At 33.9% G+C, this 17,013-nt stretch overlaps 1 protein-coding gene across 15 annotated transcripts in view; it reads right to left on the minus strand.

The window, feature by feature from the left end:
* XRCC4 (X-ray repair cross complementing 4) overlaps window positions 1-17,013 on the minus strand; it is a 251,826-nt gene that overhangs the window by 224,460 nt on the left and 10,353 nt on the right. For 13 of the 15 annotated variants that reach the window (XR_013361769.1, XR_013361776.1, XR_013361766.1 and 10 more), the window contains exons 2-3: window positions 13,149-13,297; window positions 6,682-6,857 (exon numbers count right to left, since the gene is read on the minus strand). Coding sequence is in view for 11 of the 15 variants with exons in the window: in XM_077866098.1 (XP_077722224.1) it covers window positions 6,682-6,857; window positions 13,149-13,287 (315 nt within the window). In the remaining 4 variants the exon portion in view is untranslated. Of the gene's footprint in view, window positions 1-6,681; window positions 6,858-13,148; window positions 13,298-13,697; window positions 13,800-17,013 lie in introns of all 15 variants that reach the window. The other 2 variants (XM_077866091.1, XM_077866092.1) reach the window with 1 other exon arrangement.

The raw sequence follows: 17,013 nt of genomic DNA on the forward strand, positions 1-17,013 counted from the left end.
AAGTTGTTTCTATCCTAAACAATCTTGGAGTAATTGAAAAAAAAACTAAAATATAATGAAATTGAGACATTTCTTATTAAAGAGGAAAACATTTTAAATCAAAGTAGAGCAATAAAGGGACGCCTGGGTGGCTGAGTGGTTGAGCATCTACCTTCAGCTCAGGGCCTAATCCCAGGATCTGGGATGGAGTCCTGCACTGGGCTCCCTATGAGGAGCCTGCTTCTCCCTCTGTCTGTCTCACCTGAATAAATAAATCTTAAAAAAAAAAAAAAAGAGAGAGAGAGAGAAAGAGAGAGCAATATGAAGCAAGATAAAGCAAAAGTTTTCAAAGACTAAATAGTATAGCTGAAAATTAATCATTTTCTTAAAGTAGAAGTCTAATATCTCTTCTATGGCTTAAGTGGAGAGTATGCACCTTGAGCAGGATTTCTGTACCAATTATATTACTGATTCAGTTCCCACATTCCAAATAGATCAAAATTATAAATATTTAAGATAAAAATGGCAGATATATACAAATATTTCTATCACAGAAATAAAGAATATTTTTTCAGACATTCAAACAACACATTTGAAACTCATACTCCCAACAAATCTGAAAGCCATTACTATTTTTGACAAAGTCTTTCACAGAGGATCATAATAAATGCTCAAATTCTGATATTTCATCTGGAAACACCATTTGTTTTCTTTTTAATAATAAATTTATTTTTTATTGGTGTTCAATTTGCCAACATACAGAATAATACCCAGTGCTCATCCCGTCAAGTGCCCCCCCTCAGTGCCCATCACCCATTCACCCCCACCCCCCACCCTCCTCCCCTTCCACCACCCCCAGTTCGTTACCCAGAGTTAGGAGTCTTTATGTTCTGTCTCCCTTTCTTATATTTCCTACCCATTTCTTCTCCCTTCCCTTCTATTCCCTTTCACTATTATTTATATTCCCCAAATGAATGAGAACATATGTTTGTCCTTCTCTGATTGACTCATTTCACTCAGCATAATACCCTCCAGCTCCATCCACGTTGAAGCAAATGGTGGGTATTTGTTATTTCTAATGACTGAGTAATATTCCATTGTATACATAGACCACATCTTCTTTATCCATTCATCTTTCGATGGACACCGAGGCTCCTTCCACAGCTTGGCTATTGTGGACATTGCTGTTAGAAACATCGGGGTGCAGGTGTCCCAGCGTTTCATTGCATCTGTATCTTTGGGGTAAATCCCCAACAGTGCAATTGCTGGGTCGTAGGGCAGGTCTATTTTTAACTCTTTGAGGAACCTCCACACAGTTTTCCAGAGTGGCTGCACCACTTCACATTCCCACCAACAGTGTAAGAGGGTTCCCTTTTCTCCGCATCCTCTCCAACATTTGTGGTTTCCTGCCTTGTTAATTTTCCCCATTCTCACTGGTGTGAGGTGGGATCTCGTTGTGGTTTGAATTTGTATTTCCCTGATGGCAAGCGATGCAGAGCATTTTCTCATGTGCGTGTTGGCCATCTTCCTCTGTGAGATTTCTGTTCATGTCTCTTGCCCATTTCATGATTGGATTGTTTGTTTCTTTGGTGTTGAGTTTAATAAGTTCTTTATAGATCTTGGAAACTAGCCCTTTATCTGATACGTCATTTCCAAATATCTTCTCCCATTCTGTAGATTGTCTTTTAGTTTTGTTGACTGTATCCTTTGCTGTGCAGAAGCTTCTTATCTTGATGAAGTCCCAATAGTTCATTTTTGCTTTTGCTTCTTTTGCCTTCGTGGAAACACCCATTTGAATTCAAAGTCCCCAAACCACAGGGACACGTGGTAATAATACAAGATTTTGCACTAGTGTTTTTACAAACAACTTTGGCTGCTTTTGGCTTATTTTGTTATTATTTTTTTATTTTAAAGATTTTATTTATTTATTCATGAGAGATAGAGAGAGAGAGGCAGAGACACGGGCAGAGGGAGAAGCAGGCTTCCCGCAGGGAGCCTGATGCGGAACTCGATCCCGGGATCCCAGTATCATGCCCTGAGCCAAAGGCAGGTGCTCAACCGCTGAGCCACGCAGGTACCCCAGCTAACTTACTGAACTCATTTTTATACAACTGAGAATGAAAATTAAATAACTGTAAGGAAGTCATTTGAACTTGGAATACATTTTTTTTTTTACTTAAAAAGTGACAATATATAAAAATACAAACTAGCCAGTAACTCACTATATGTTGCAACATTTTTGGAACTAAAATATGACTGAAACAATTATTTGTAAGGGAAATTCTACAGAAATACCTCCATAACAATAAAAGTAAGCCCTCCTAAATGATGTTTCAATCTCTCTTAAATGTTAACATGCAGAGACTGATAGCTGTCCCTCAATATCCCTCCTTCACCTTTTTACACAGGAATGGAAATTTCTGGGCACAGGACACAGCTAAAGATTGTCTGGCAGCTAGGTGAAGCTTTGTGACTTAGTTCTGGACAATGGGATGTAAGCAAAAGTAATGTATATGACCTTATGTGATGGCCTTCAAGAAAATGGACATGCTCTTTATTTTATCCTTAACTCAGCCATGCTGCCTAAAACATGAACATACAGTGAAGCTAGAGCAGCCTTCTTGAACCATGAGATAAAAACTGCCTGTTAAAAATGGCAAAAAAAAAAAATAAAAAAATAAAAAAAAGGACACCTAGGTGGCTCAGCAGTTGAGTGTGTCTGCCTTCTGTTCAGGGCATGATCCCAGGTCTAGGGATGGGGATTGAGTCCCACATCGGGCTCCCCAGATATAAATAGCGACAACACCAAGTCCACAGGGTGAAGGGAAAGTACATGCCTCTCTCCCTGTGCCTACATCTCTGCCTCTCTCTCTCTGTGTCTCTCATGGAGATATATATATATAAAAAACATGATTAGAAAATCATGATGTTGGACCTCCAACATCATAAGGCCATCATATTAACCCAAGACTGCCTATTTGGATTTTTAAATCAGAGAAGAATAAGCCTCCATGGTACCTAAGTTGTCAAATTTTCAGCCTAAATGTATCTCAGTTTCTGATGGTAGAGGGAGGGGAGACAAAGGAAAAGGAAATAAAAATAGACTTTATTTGTAATAGAGACCTGTAGCCAATTCTCATGTGTGTGTATATCATTTTTATTTGTTCTTCAAAATTCATGGCTTTCCTTCATTAGGACCATTTTTAGAAATATAAAACTGTAGTATGCTAGGTGACCTGAAATGAACACAAGAAATTACTTTAAAATGATAGATGAGAAAACAGAGATATGAGCAAACAAATAATGAGCCCAAGGTTATTTTTATCAAATATTATTAGGTCTTTTTTTAATGGCTCATAAACATTTTTTTTTCTGAAGAAACAAGTCATGAAAGCAAAAATGGAAAACATTATTAAGAGGTATTGTTTGTGTGACAAAGAATATATTGCAAAACCAGCATGCATTGTGAATGGCAAAGAAAAAACAGTGACACAAAGTATGTAAGTAGTCTTCTGAATGCAGCTACTACTACAGTAAAGAAATAATGAGTTCTAAAGGCTTGCATCAGAGTATGTTTTCATCTAGAATAATCCATTGCCAACAGAAGAGCCCTGGTGATGAGGCAGGAAAGTTTGTCCCATATGGAGAAAAAAAGTTAATGTCTCACATATCATTCAACATTTATTCCAATGAGAATTAAGCTAAAATAAAAACACCTATGTTATCCACAAAGAAAAACTAATTAGAGGGATGCTTGGGTGGCTCAGTGGTTGAGCATTTGCCTTTGGCTCAGGTCATGATCCTGGGGTCTTGCAACCCCAAGGAGCCTGCTTCTCCCTGTGCCTAAGTCTCTGCCTCTCTCTTTTTCTCTGTCTCTCTCATGAATAAATAAATAAAATCTTAAAAAATAATAATAATAATAACCTAATTAGAGCATAAATGAAACTTTGGGTATTACGAGCTCAGAAGCAATCTCATGAAAATTAAGTACATGCTACCTTCAAAATATGTATAACATATACGTTTTTAATATTTCATTGCTTTGGATTGACATTTCACTCTAATAAAACACAAGATAGTATTTCTCAAAACACAAGTCTTCTTGAGTGCAAATATCAATAGTTACTTCCTTTAAAAAGTTTTTTTTTTTTTTTAAGTAAGCTCTACGTCTAATGTGGGGCTTCCACTCATGACCCAGAGATCAAAAGTCACATGCTGAGCCAGACAGATGCCTCTAAGTTCTTTTTTTTAATAGAAGAACATCTTATATAAATTCCAAGTAAGTCATAATAATACTTAAATACTCAAAATATTCAAATTATGCAGTGATCTCCAGTACAAAATTAAAAACATAAAACTTCTTAAACTGATGGCAGCAAATGCCTAAGAACCATGATTCTGAGAGGTATGAATCTGGTAGTCAATGTACTTAGGATTCATGGAATATTCTTTGTCCAGGGAGAGTAACCCAACAAACAACACAATTCACTACAACTTTTTGAAATGAATCTATGTTCATTCTTTTCTTTTTTTCTAAGTGTAAGGGATCATTTTTGGCAACTATCAGATGTCTGTGTCATCAAGGAAAGGATTGCAAATTCCTTTTAAGGTTTTAGGTCATCCAAAGCACTACACACCTCACAAAGTGTCCTGTCATGTTTCCCAGTATCTGCGTATCTTTACCAGCAGCGTGATTTACTAGATGTTGTCACCCTGAGATTCAACATGCAGAAGCACATCCTGAAGCAGTGAAAGATCTCCCTGGTGGTTAGGCCAAGTGAATTTGTGATTTTCATTTGCTTCCATAAGGCCAACTACAGCACCTCAAACTGATACTTTTACTTCAGCCAAATATCCAAAAATATCCCTCAAGTAAGTCTAGTCATGAATAAACTCGTCAAACTGTCCTGAGAGTAGCCTTTCTTTCTCTCCTAAGCAAATTTAGTAGATGATAAATAAGGAGGCAGTGATCTAAACTGCAGCATAGAACTTTAAGACATTTCCTTTAAGGAACCAACACATTTCTGCAGTTACTGAGAATCTCTCATTCTGTTTTCCACTTCTTGAGAAAACCTACGGAATAGGTAGTGGTTCGTGGTTCTGTCTCAACAAAGTTGATTACGTTCAGGGTGGTAAGCAAGATATCTTTTAGGATAATTGTCCCAGTTTTTAATGCTAATTCATGCCAAGCCAACTGTAAAATATGTAGGTCATGAATACTTGAAGTTCTTTCTTCACAAAAATAGCAAAATCAGATGTATTCCCCAAGCATGGCTAAGTACTCCATGCAAGCCTGATGCAGCAAACCCCTTCTTCACCATGTCAAAGATACCAGAAGCCTTTCAGGTTTCCAAAAGGTACCTCACAAACTTGGAACTTGTTTTGCATCATTGCACACAAAAGAGATGAAAACCGACTGGCTTCATGAAAAAATGTTAGTCCTTACACACAAATGCTTGTTGAATGGGAAAAGGTTTAACTCCCAATTTGACAATTATCTGCTTCAAAATATTAAAAGAAAGTGTAGTTTTATAGAGTACATAATATCATCTGATTGAATTTGGGCCATAGCAAAGAATACTTTGTGATAACAAAATTTCAGTAGCCCATTCAAACCTTTCTTAACCTATTCTAAATTATCATCTTAAGGATCTCAACATATTGAAACTTACATAAATTGGCAGGTTAAGTAGAAAAATTGTGTCTTCTAAACAGAAATAATTACTGAAACCAATCTTTCTGTATTATTCTCTATAGGTTAACATACATTTCAAAATAATGATTCCATCTGTTGCTTTACATGTTTCTCTAATTGCTGAAATCCCTTTAATCATTCTGAATTAGAGTCATTTTCAAGGAATTTTTAAAACTCAATTTAGTTCCAGCACAAATTGTCAATAACCGTCTCTAACCTTAATGTACTAAAGATTTCCCTTCCTTTCTTCTACTATAGACCTCATATCAGAATGGTAACCACTGGCAATAGCAAATAATTCAATCTCTAATTATCCCATAAACTTGGGTAAAATATACAACCAGTACATTTTGATAAATATTTTTGATACATAAACCAACATAAACCACCCACCTTGATCTGAATTGGTATAGGAACTAAACAGGACAAGTAGCAGATATCCTTATCTGTAAAGCATGCAAGCCTTGAAAAGCTTGGGTTGAAAGTTACTTCTATTTTAGTATTTATAAGTTTGAAATATAAATAAAATACCTTAATGCCTAATGATATCTCTTACTATACACTTAATTACCTCATTTTGTAATTTCAAATACATTCTATAGAGAATAAGCTATAATTATTCAATATTCAATGGTAAATAAATTACCTTATTTCTTAAGATCAGCATTTCCCAAAACTTATTACAATAAACCTTGCCTCATTGGTCTAAAGTTTCTGACCCCAATTTGCAGAACTGCTCGTTCATATAATTATGTCTATAATACTTATTTTTAAAGCACTAAAAACAAATATATTTTCCAAATATTATTTTTCACAATTCATCAGTATGAAGCATTTAATGACTGTAACATTGAATGAAGAAGCATTCTTCCAACTTGGAAACCAAGTACTTTTCACACTTCTATTACCCAGGTATTCTGGGAATAATAAGCTAGTTACTTAAGATAATTCCTCAATAAGTACTCTGACATTTTGCCACTTAAAATATTATGGAAAGTTTTACTTACTGAAACTTCTTTCAGATTTTTCTCAAAGGAGAAATGACAAGACTCTCTAGAAAAATCAAACTTGTATGAACCAGCTGGTCCTCCTCCTGATACCAACGCTTTTCTCACTTCATCAACATATTTCTCTTTTTCCAATGCCATGTCATCGGCTTCTTGGGAAATCTCTGATTCAGAAACTATGGGAGACATTTAAAAAAAGTTTTGAAATTTCTAAATATGAGAAAGTATTTATTTACCTGTTGCTACTCATTTATCACTTACGTAACAGAAATTAAAACAAAAGGTAAAACCAATCCCCATACCACATATTTTTAAGTCAAATTATACCTTATAACTGAACTAGCAATTTTTGAGAAACACATTAGTCTCAAATCTCATCTGAAAAACATTAGACTCCTTGCATTTTTTTTCTCTGTCCTCAGATGAAATACATGCATTATAAATTACAAGAAAAACTACCATCTTGTAATCTTGTATATTTGCTACTAGGTCAAAGCCAGATAAATTATTTCTTATAATGATTAATTAGTTTAGTATTTTATAACATCTTTCTTGCCTCAATTATTAAAGACATTAGTCTATTTCTATTTAATGGACTGAGTCAAATTAAAGTAAAAATGGGAGTTCATTCTTCTCATCTCATTATGTGCCAAAAAACAAAGAAGGTGGATGATGGTAGATGATGAGGAACAAAAGAGAAGGGAATTAATATTTATTGAGTGTCGCCTGTTGGACATACACACATGTTAAAGACCTGGCTTCCAGTTCTCTCATCTAGGTATATTGAAAGTTAATGCTTTATTCATCTACAGAGATTCCTTTTTTTTTTTAAAGATTTTATTTATTTATTCATGAGTGACACGGAGAGAGAGACAGAGGCAAAGACATAGGCAGAGAGGGAAGCAGGCTCCATGTAGGGAGCCCGATGGGAGACTCGATCCCAGGACTCCAGGACTCCAGGATCAGGCCCTGGGCCAAAGGAAGACACTCAACTGCTGAGCTACCCAGGCATCCTAAAGATTCTATTTCTTTTTACTACAGAGATTTTTACTGATTTTATATTCTCAATTCTAAATAGATATTCTCTCATTTTTTCATAATATCCTGTTCTTGCCACACCCTTCCTTTAAATACTTGAAGGCTTGAAACATATTCAAGATCTCTTTCAAATCAGTCTTTATGCATGGTTCCTGAAGTATTAATTCCATTTCTACTACCTGCTGACACACTCTCATTCTGGTTTTTCCCTTCCATGCTTTGCAATGTTTGAATAAGGGTCCCTTCTAGCCAGAGTAGTGTTTCTGGAAAAGAGGAGGTGAGTTTTGAATCAAGGTGGCTCTTTTACCTTTCTTGGAGCCTCTACAGTTTTCAATAGCTATGGAAAGTTAATTTCTTTCTTCTTTTTTTTTTTTTTGATGGTATTTGTTATTTTATTTACTATTCATTTATTTTTATTTAAATTCAATTTGCCAACATATAGTAAAATTCCCAGTGCTCATCCCATCAAGTGCCCTCCTTACTGCCTGTCACCCAATCACCCCCATGGAAAATTAATTTAACTTGGTTTTACACTTGAAGCGAAGAGTTCAAACTTAAATCCCTGTCCTTCATCCATACATAACACAGACTTAGGGTTGTGATTTTTGTTTGGACTTTTATCCACTCTTAGTGACTAGCTTGATGCTATGCTGCATCTTCAAACCAGAGAGTAGTCTTTTCTTATTTTGTCTTGCTTTTATAAGAGGATTTCATTAACAAGATAACTTTCAGTTTCCTTTCTTTACATTGAGAGCCGAGCTCCAGTTCCTTAGAAGGCCTGTCATTCCAACATTCTGCCCCACTTAGGTACTACAATCACAGTCATTTAGACATATATTTAGTTCAGATATTCCGTGAACCTATAGTTAAGTTTTAGTTCCCATTAACCACTTTGGTTTTTAGATACCTTTTATGGATGGCCACATAGGGGTTTCCCTTTCTCACATTCAAAAGCTAAAATGTATCTGTTTGCTTTAAAAATTACAAGACTTAATCTAACATTTGTTTGGAATGTGTGTGTGTGGTTGGGTGGTTTCCTGTGTCAATCCAGGCTACTACAATTATGAAAGACTCATGTGGTTCTATACTTCTATATTTAAAGGTTACATTTATCTATTTTATTCCTTCTAACATTGAAAGATAGACATTTTCATTTTTCAAATAATAAAACTGAGGCTCAGATCAAGTAATGGTCTACAGTCATGGAATAGATAGTGGTCAAACTGGGATTCATAGTTATGGTCTCTCAGTTATTTGGTTTTGTGGTGAGGCAGATGTAGGACCCTGGAAACACTATTTCTTTCCATGGTATTAAAAAAAACACATTAATAAGATATACTACAGAAAACAATGAAAACTTGACCAAAGAATCCCTAAAAATATAAGATTCTCATACCTTGGTCTGTGTGCTATCAAGTGTTTCTGGAAAAGAGGAGGAGAGTTTTGAAACATATCCATATATTTTACATTATCCATTTTTGGTCATTTCTTATAGTGAAATATGGATCTCAACACAGACTTTGAAAAGAGGTAAGAATAAGAACTTTTATGCGATTTTACAGTTTCTAAAATCCCTTCATATATTTTGTCTCCTTGTGAAGCAGTTGCATGTTTAAGATGATCGCTACTATCAAATCTACTGACCTTTCAATTACCCTATTAGCTCTTCTGAAAACAAAACAAAAACATAAAAACTAATGCTTCCTATTTAAGGAATGATTTCATATTTTGTGTTGGGTAATTCTGAAGAGTTATAAATACCTAAGAAGAGAAAATACTTCACAGAGAAATAGGAAATAAATCTGTAAAATCATCTTTAATGCAACTACATAAAAACTTATTAGAAAATACAAGAGGGTGCCTCAGTACATTAAGGATCTGCCTTTGGCTCAGGTCATGATCCCAGAGACCCACATTGGGCTCCCTGCTTAGAGGGGAGCCTGCTTCTCCCTCTTCCCCCTGCACATGCACACTCTCTTTCTCTTTCGCAAATAAATAAATCTTAAAAAAAAAAAGACACAAAAGAAATAAAGTATGAAGTATGTCCACTGATAAAACATATACAGTGAAAAGCATTCTAAATTTCATTAAAATGAAAAGATACTATTTGAAAATATTTCATAGAATTTATTGGTTCAATTCACTTACTCAAAACCATGCTTACTCAGCATCTATGACATGTCAAGTACTATTCTAGGCACCAAGGATATAAAAGTTTAGCAAACAGAAATTCTAGCCTTATGCAGCCTAGATTCAAGTGCTGATATCTTAGATATTCTCTTACGTTACACCATCTGTGAATGATGTTCTATTATTATGGAATAAAAATATTTCATTTTTAAGAGGAAAAACATATGAAAGAAAATTTTCTATTTATATTTCCCCTTTAAAAACTGTGAGAAAAAATTAAGAAAAAATTTACTTGAATATTTCTATTAATAGTAAATGTGAAATTTTGACTGCCCATTTAGAAACTCAGTCCTGGAAAAACAACTTGGTCACCAGTTTTGAATTTTGTGCGAAGAACATCTGGAAGAAGCACAGCTGTAAGCATTCAATGCTCCAAAAACTTTGGTGACCAGAAATAAAAGCCATGGAAATAATAAAATTCAGCAAGGATACAGCTGAACCACATAATAACAGCATAAAAAGTGAGCAGGCCAACATGACCAAAAACCAAGGAATTGTTCTCAGACACACAGAATCCAAGAAAGCATAATTTTAACACTATTTGTGGGTAGATGAAGATGTAAGTAAGGAAAGAAGGTTTTTTTTTTTCTTTTGGATTCTTAAGTATAATGCACCAAAGACTGTGCATGGCCTAAGTTTGTGCTAGTGCTTTGAAGACAGTGCTATCATCCCATTAGGAATCTTGCTGGTATCACAGCATGGACCTACCTTACTGCATTTATTAAAAATCCTCTTTTCTCTGAACTCTGTCACATATCCATATTTAGAACAAATATAAATGGATATAATTACCTGATAATAAATGTATTAATAAAGTTTACTTTTCAATGAACTACTCCAGAGATGGGTGATAGAAGTTTCCTACTGCTGACTGATAGACTTATAAAGGTCACATAATAGTCATCAATCATTAACCTACGTTTGTGACTTAACTCTGCAATACCACCCTCTATAATGTTGAAGTGATGATAGACCACATGATAATTACACCTCAAAACATTCATTAGATAAAACATTACTAATGGAAAAGAAATCAGTGAATTTAAGTGTGTGGGAGATTAAAAGGAACCCCACATCCTTTTAATTTCACTTAAATGAAAAGAGAAAAAAATTATCCAAATTGAAGGTTGCAGCAATCAAAAAGTTGTACAAAAAAAAAAAAAAAAACAGGATGAGGTATAGGAAGGAAATTCATTTTCATGTTTCAATTATATAATTGTTTCAATGTTCTTAATCATGTTACTGTCTATCTATAAAGTGCCAAACCAAATCATATTTATGTAATAAGCTTTAACTAAACATGGAAACAATGTTATATTATTTGGTTTGATATTTCCTCCCTGAAATTTATACAAGAAAATAGAAATAATGAAAGATACATAAAACATTTGTGAGATTTAAAACTTTAAAATCGTTGGAAAAAAAAAAAAACCCTTTAATATCGTTATTAAATACCTATTGCATGTAGGTCCCAGGCACTGGTATAGATACTTATCAAGAATGAGTGACAGACAAATCAAGTGCATTCCTCGCTCCTAATGAATCTAGTGAAACAATATTCATAATACTAAGAACAACTGCCAGCACATTTTGTATGATGTACACAAAGCGTTCCATAAATGTAAAGTAAACTTAAATTTCTGGTTAAATCAAAATTTAAGAGTTAATCTGTGTATTCTTTTATTCCCAATCCTTAATGATAAAAAAAAAATTCAAACAACATATTATTGTTCTCTGCTTTGGTAAACGAGGTTTACCAACTAAATTAGAATTTAATATTTTCTTTTGCTAATTAAGGCCCTTAAAGCATCTCAAGGTCATCTGTCTAATCATAACTGATATATATAATAAGTCATTTTTCAGCTGAGAATGTCTATGTTATAAAGATAGTATTCCTTACATATGAGCCACCACTTCACCTAGGACCTGCTTCTTGGGCTGTAGTGTAGTTGGAACTGCTCTTCTCTCCAGACAACTGGCATTAACCTATTGCCATTATCTTCAGCCCCATGCACCCCCTTTCCAAAATAGAGCTATTGCCACCTGGGTACACCTTCAGCACACACATAGCTAACCTGAACATTTTCTTTCACTCCTACATGGCAACAATCAAGAAACAACTGATTTCTCTTAAATGGAAGTTTACAGCCTAAACAGATACCGTAACAGGCACTACAAACATTATCCTTGAAACTTATTTTATTAATACTTAAATCAGCATTCCTTGATCTCTGTCAATAAAAGAAGAACTTCTTATAAAATGCTGTAAGTATAATTGTTTGTACTGTGTAACCGAACTTGTAACTTCCAAGAATGAAACAAAACCTCACCATGTAATTTTAAAAGATGATATAGTAATTAGACTAACAAGTTTTAGGGAATATTTCAAAATTGATAGAAGATATAAATGGTAGTAAATTAACATGACAAAATTATTTTAACTAAATATTATTTACAACATAACTCTAGAAATGACTGTTGCATAACTATAGTTTTTCAAATCTTTCAAAAAATCCTTTAAAAGAATGAAAATTTCACTGTATGATCAAAATATAAATCTATATATTTTCACTTTATACCTGTCATATTCTATAAATAACTTCAGAGCCATTAGACTTTTTAAAAGAGCACTGCCAAAAATACAAAATATTTAAAGTCTACATCATGAAATAATAGCCAAAATCCCACATATTGATTTGAACCTTGGCTTACAAAATTTTAGGCTATGAGTTCCATTTTGTTTTTGTCACAAATATAATACATGTTCACTAGAAAATAATTCAAACAGTGTAAGTGTGTGAAATAAAAAGAAAATCACCACCACCCCACTCCCATCAAGCTAACACAATCCCTTGGCCCATCCAACCCACCTCCCTATGCCTCCCAATATTTCCTTGGGGTCTTGAAAAAGAAATACTTATATAAAGTCTTATTTATGTTTTCTATAAAGAGATTATTTAAAAACCCTGACCAACTCCAAGTATTAAGACTCATCTAGTAATCAGAATTTGGTGGGATACATGCTTATGTCTCTATCCTTCTATTAATATTAATTATAGAAACTGGCATTAAATATTATAAACCTACTCGTAAATTAGCCAGCAACAATAAGTACAACAATCATGTTAATTTCACCCAGCATCTAAGTAAAGAAACACCCTAATTTGAAGTGTCACTGAGGACTGAAGAACAGCACATTACTGAAATTTTACTTTTAAAAAATTTGCTTTGAATATTACCTGTCCCGGTCCACGCTGACTGACCATCAGTAAGTGTAATAACAAAACCAGATGCTAGTGTTTTCTCCCAAGCCACTTGAAGAAAATGAATTATGTCAGGTTCAGAAGCAAGACAAATTCTGCTTACTTTTCTCTCCATTTCTGGTCACCTGTTATAAAAGAATAAGATTAGTATTTTTCCAAGAAATCGTGACTAAGAAATAGTGATGTTCTGTATATCGGTCTCTCAGCTACACAAAGCACCAAGGAAATAAGTAAAACAAAACAAAACATGCAATAGCCAACCACCAAACTCAGTAAACCATAGTTTTGTTCAATACTGATTTATAATTTTTATAGATAAGAAAAACAGAGGCCCATAAATGGCAGATGAGTTGCCCAAGTTGTACGCTGAGAAAAGTTACTATAACTAACAATATGAAGAGTCAAGACTTTTCTTACTGACCCCACTTTTATTTCTAATGATTAGAGGTTCTTCTTATCTGAATTAAAAAACCATTCTTCTGGTAATTTATTCTAGAATCTTGCCCAGATTGACCTCAAACTTACCAAACCGTGAAACAACATATATTTGGTTCAAAGCAACTAACTATACTTTTTCTAATACTGAGCCATCCCTTGACCACGTGCACTTCATTAAGAGATGTTGAACTGAAAAAAAAAAAAAAAAAAGAGATGTTGAACTGTAGAAGCTAACATGCATAACAAAAATACCCTAAAAATTACAAACATGCAAAGCGAAAACAGTATAAAAAGTCAAAATCAGAAACAAAGGAACAAACTTTCAGACATGAAAAGCTAGAGAGAATTATTCTTTAATCACACAGCAGGAATCTCTTCCTTAGGTAATCCTGAAAAAAAGCTTTAAAAAAGTCTTTAATCTTTTATTTGGGGAGAAGACTATTAAATTGCTTCAATTTTTAAGATCAGTATATATATAAAACATGCTATAAAAATCCAAAAGTAAATTATTAATTGCCACTTCATGGATAATTGATTAATAAGTTTTAACAAGAGCAAATTTTTAAATCAGTTTTAATTTGCCTTCTCAATTTAAAACTATTACGTTCTCATAAAGAATATTATTTTTCTCAATTAACAACTGAGTATGAAAAAAAAACAACTGAATATGAAAAACTCACTTTGTCAGCTCTTCACACAATTGAATATGAAAATAAAAACAACCCACTTTGTCAGCTCTTCACAAAACAAAACTAACTTACTACGGATCTCTATCTTCTGGGAGTGGGAAGGATGCTTAATTATAGATTGCTAGAGCTGCTGTATCTTACAGTAAAAAGCACAAGGAAGCAGGGCGATTTCCAGAATAAAAGAAAAAAATATCTAAAATTTAGAGTGTAAGGTATTTCCAAATTGGTAAATTAACAATAATTCTAACTTCTACTAAAGTGTAAACAGAAGACTGTTTATTACTCTTCCCAATAAAAGACCAAGTTTAAAATAACTATACTTGTAGCCACATCAATAAAACATGTTTACATGTTAAAAATATGTAAGTTTATAGGTTTAACTACATCATAATCACTGAAAAATATAATTATTTTTAAATATTTAGTCAAAAATCTTTCCTATGTTGACATCTTTTTTGCCTCAGTATGCTTACTTCTGAAATGCTTTATCCATTTGTGAATATTTTCTTTTAAATCAATTAGTCAAAGCACTTAACATAGTTTATTATTACCCACTTGCTCTTTAATCCTTAAATTTGAAAATTACTGGAAAATGTGTATTACTATTTTTCAATGCCAATCATTGAAAAAGACACATAGTTAGAGACTTATATAATTCTAATAGGCCTAAAACCCACAACTTCATAGGGGAGGAAGGTCATAAAAACTACTTATGAAGGCCACTTCTTGCCTCTCTCCTAATTTATATACAAATACACATAGATACACACTTGCACAGGTTATTTCTTCTTATATGTGCCTCACATGGCTATTGTTAGCAATTAATGTTACTTTGTGAAAGGAAAACTCAGCACTTAGAATTGCTCTAAAACAGCAATTGGTTTCACTGCTATTTTACTGGAAACAAGGGACAAACTGCTAATTATACAAAGTAGTTTAACATTCAATATTCCAGATGCTTCATCCTACTTTCACAATGATATAGAGGGCTTTAATCTCAACAATGTTAAAAAGACATTTAGGGATCAATTAGTTTAGTTTTGTTCTTTTTTTAAATATTTTATTTATTTATTCATTCATGAAAGAGAGAGAGAGGCAGAGACACAGAGGGAGAAGCAGGCTCCATGCAGGGAGCCCAACGCAGAACTCGATCCCAGGTCTCCAGGATCACACCCTGGGCCAAAAGCAGGCGCTAAACCACTGAGCCACCCAGGGATCCCCAGGGATCAATTAGTTTTAACAATATCTCAAATTGTTCCTGTTTTAAATATTTTCCAATTTTCTGATCAAGCCTAGGTACTTATAGCTAAAGTTAAATTGTATTATTTTAAAGATTCCATTACTTTACGAAACTCAGAATTGAAACTTTGGATGCTACCTGTGAGTCATGTTTAAGCACTTAACATGAATAGCCCAAATGTGACCACTCAATATCCTATAAATACTTTGTGACTCAGTAGCCTGGATAATGTTTTCTCCATATTAACTGACTTTTAATTTCTTGATAATATACTATTTGAACCACTTTTGAATGAAATTTATTCCTTTACTTACTGAAGTCACCACCTCATTAAATATCAAATACAAAATACCTAAGAACCAATTATAAACATAGGAAAAAAGGATGACCTGCCAGGTCTTTTAAGAATTTTAAGAGCGAACCTATGATCTCTTCACTTTCAGCAGCCCTGTAAATGGGAATAGTCAGCCATAGTTTTTCTGCCCCAAGAATACTCGAAGAAAGGGGTGGAATCCTCTTTAGAGGGACTGATTGATTAGGGCCATAAGAAACCCTGTGTTTTGTTCTCTAAGGGCACTAAAGGTCGCACTCGTATCAGCACCTCTCCCAGCCAGAGCCAAGGATCTAAGACAAGTCTGCAGGTGGAAACAGTTGGGTCCCACCCCAATTTGTACATCAGTAGCTTTATTGAGAGCTCAGAACAGTTGAGAATTGAGAAGCTTATCTTTAGTACTCTGTGTCTTTGATACTTGGCTTCCTTCTTAGAAGAGAAATAAGTTGTTGGCTGGTATGCAGTTGATGTGATCTACACTCTGAACAAATACCATTCACAGTTGCCTCTGAATAAACAAGACGCTTTTTAAATTAGTTTACAAAGAATTTTGTATGCCCTTTTGGATGCTGATAAGGAGCAGTGCAGAAGCCAACTCTTAGGTCAGCTCAAGTTAGTGACAACACTATATCATTGATAACACCATTTTGAACTTGAGCCTCTTTTATTTTCCTTTATAGTTAAGTTACGGCTTCTTTTCAAGCTGCTTGGGCTGCAGGTGTTCAAACTTCTGCAGCTATGCCAAGGAGTTGTACTTAACAGATCAGAAAGGACTAAATGCATGTTTCTAATGAAGCAATTAACTTAAGTGCTCCCTTGTTCAGAAAAGTAGGCTGATACCTAAAGTGAATTCAGAATAAAGATCAGCATACAGCACACACTGTTAAGAGTCTGTAATTTAATTCCTGATATTATTTTGTTTAACCTTATTTTTTAAAAAAATAATAAAAATTATAAATTAAAAGAATGATAATAAACTATTTTTAAAGTTCTATCATAAAAATTCAAGGGTAGGACCATATACATTGCTAGATAAAAAGGAAAGAAAGGGTTATGCAACAACCACTGGCTATTTATTTTAATAAGACAAACATCACACAATTCGGAAAACTAAGTACAAAAAAAATGACTATTTTCTTATTT

Source organism: Canis aureus, chromosome 2 (genome assembly GCF_053574225.1).
Source record: "Canis aureus isolate CA01 chromosome 2, VMU_Caureus_v.1.0, whole genome shotgun sequence".
In the NCBI taxonomy this organism is placed as follows: domain Eukaryota; kingdom Metazoa; phylum Chordata; class Mammalia; order Carnivora; family Canidae; genus Canis; species Canis aureus.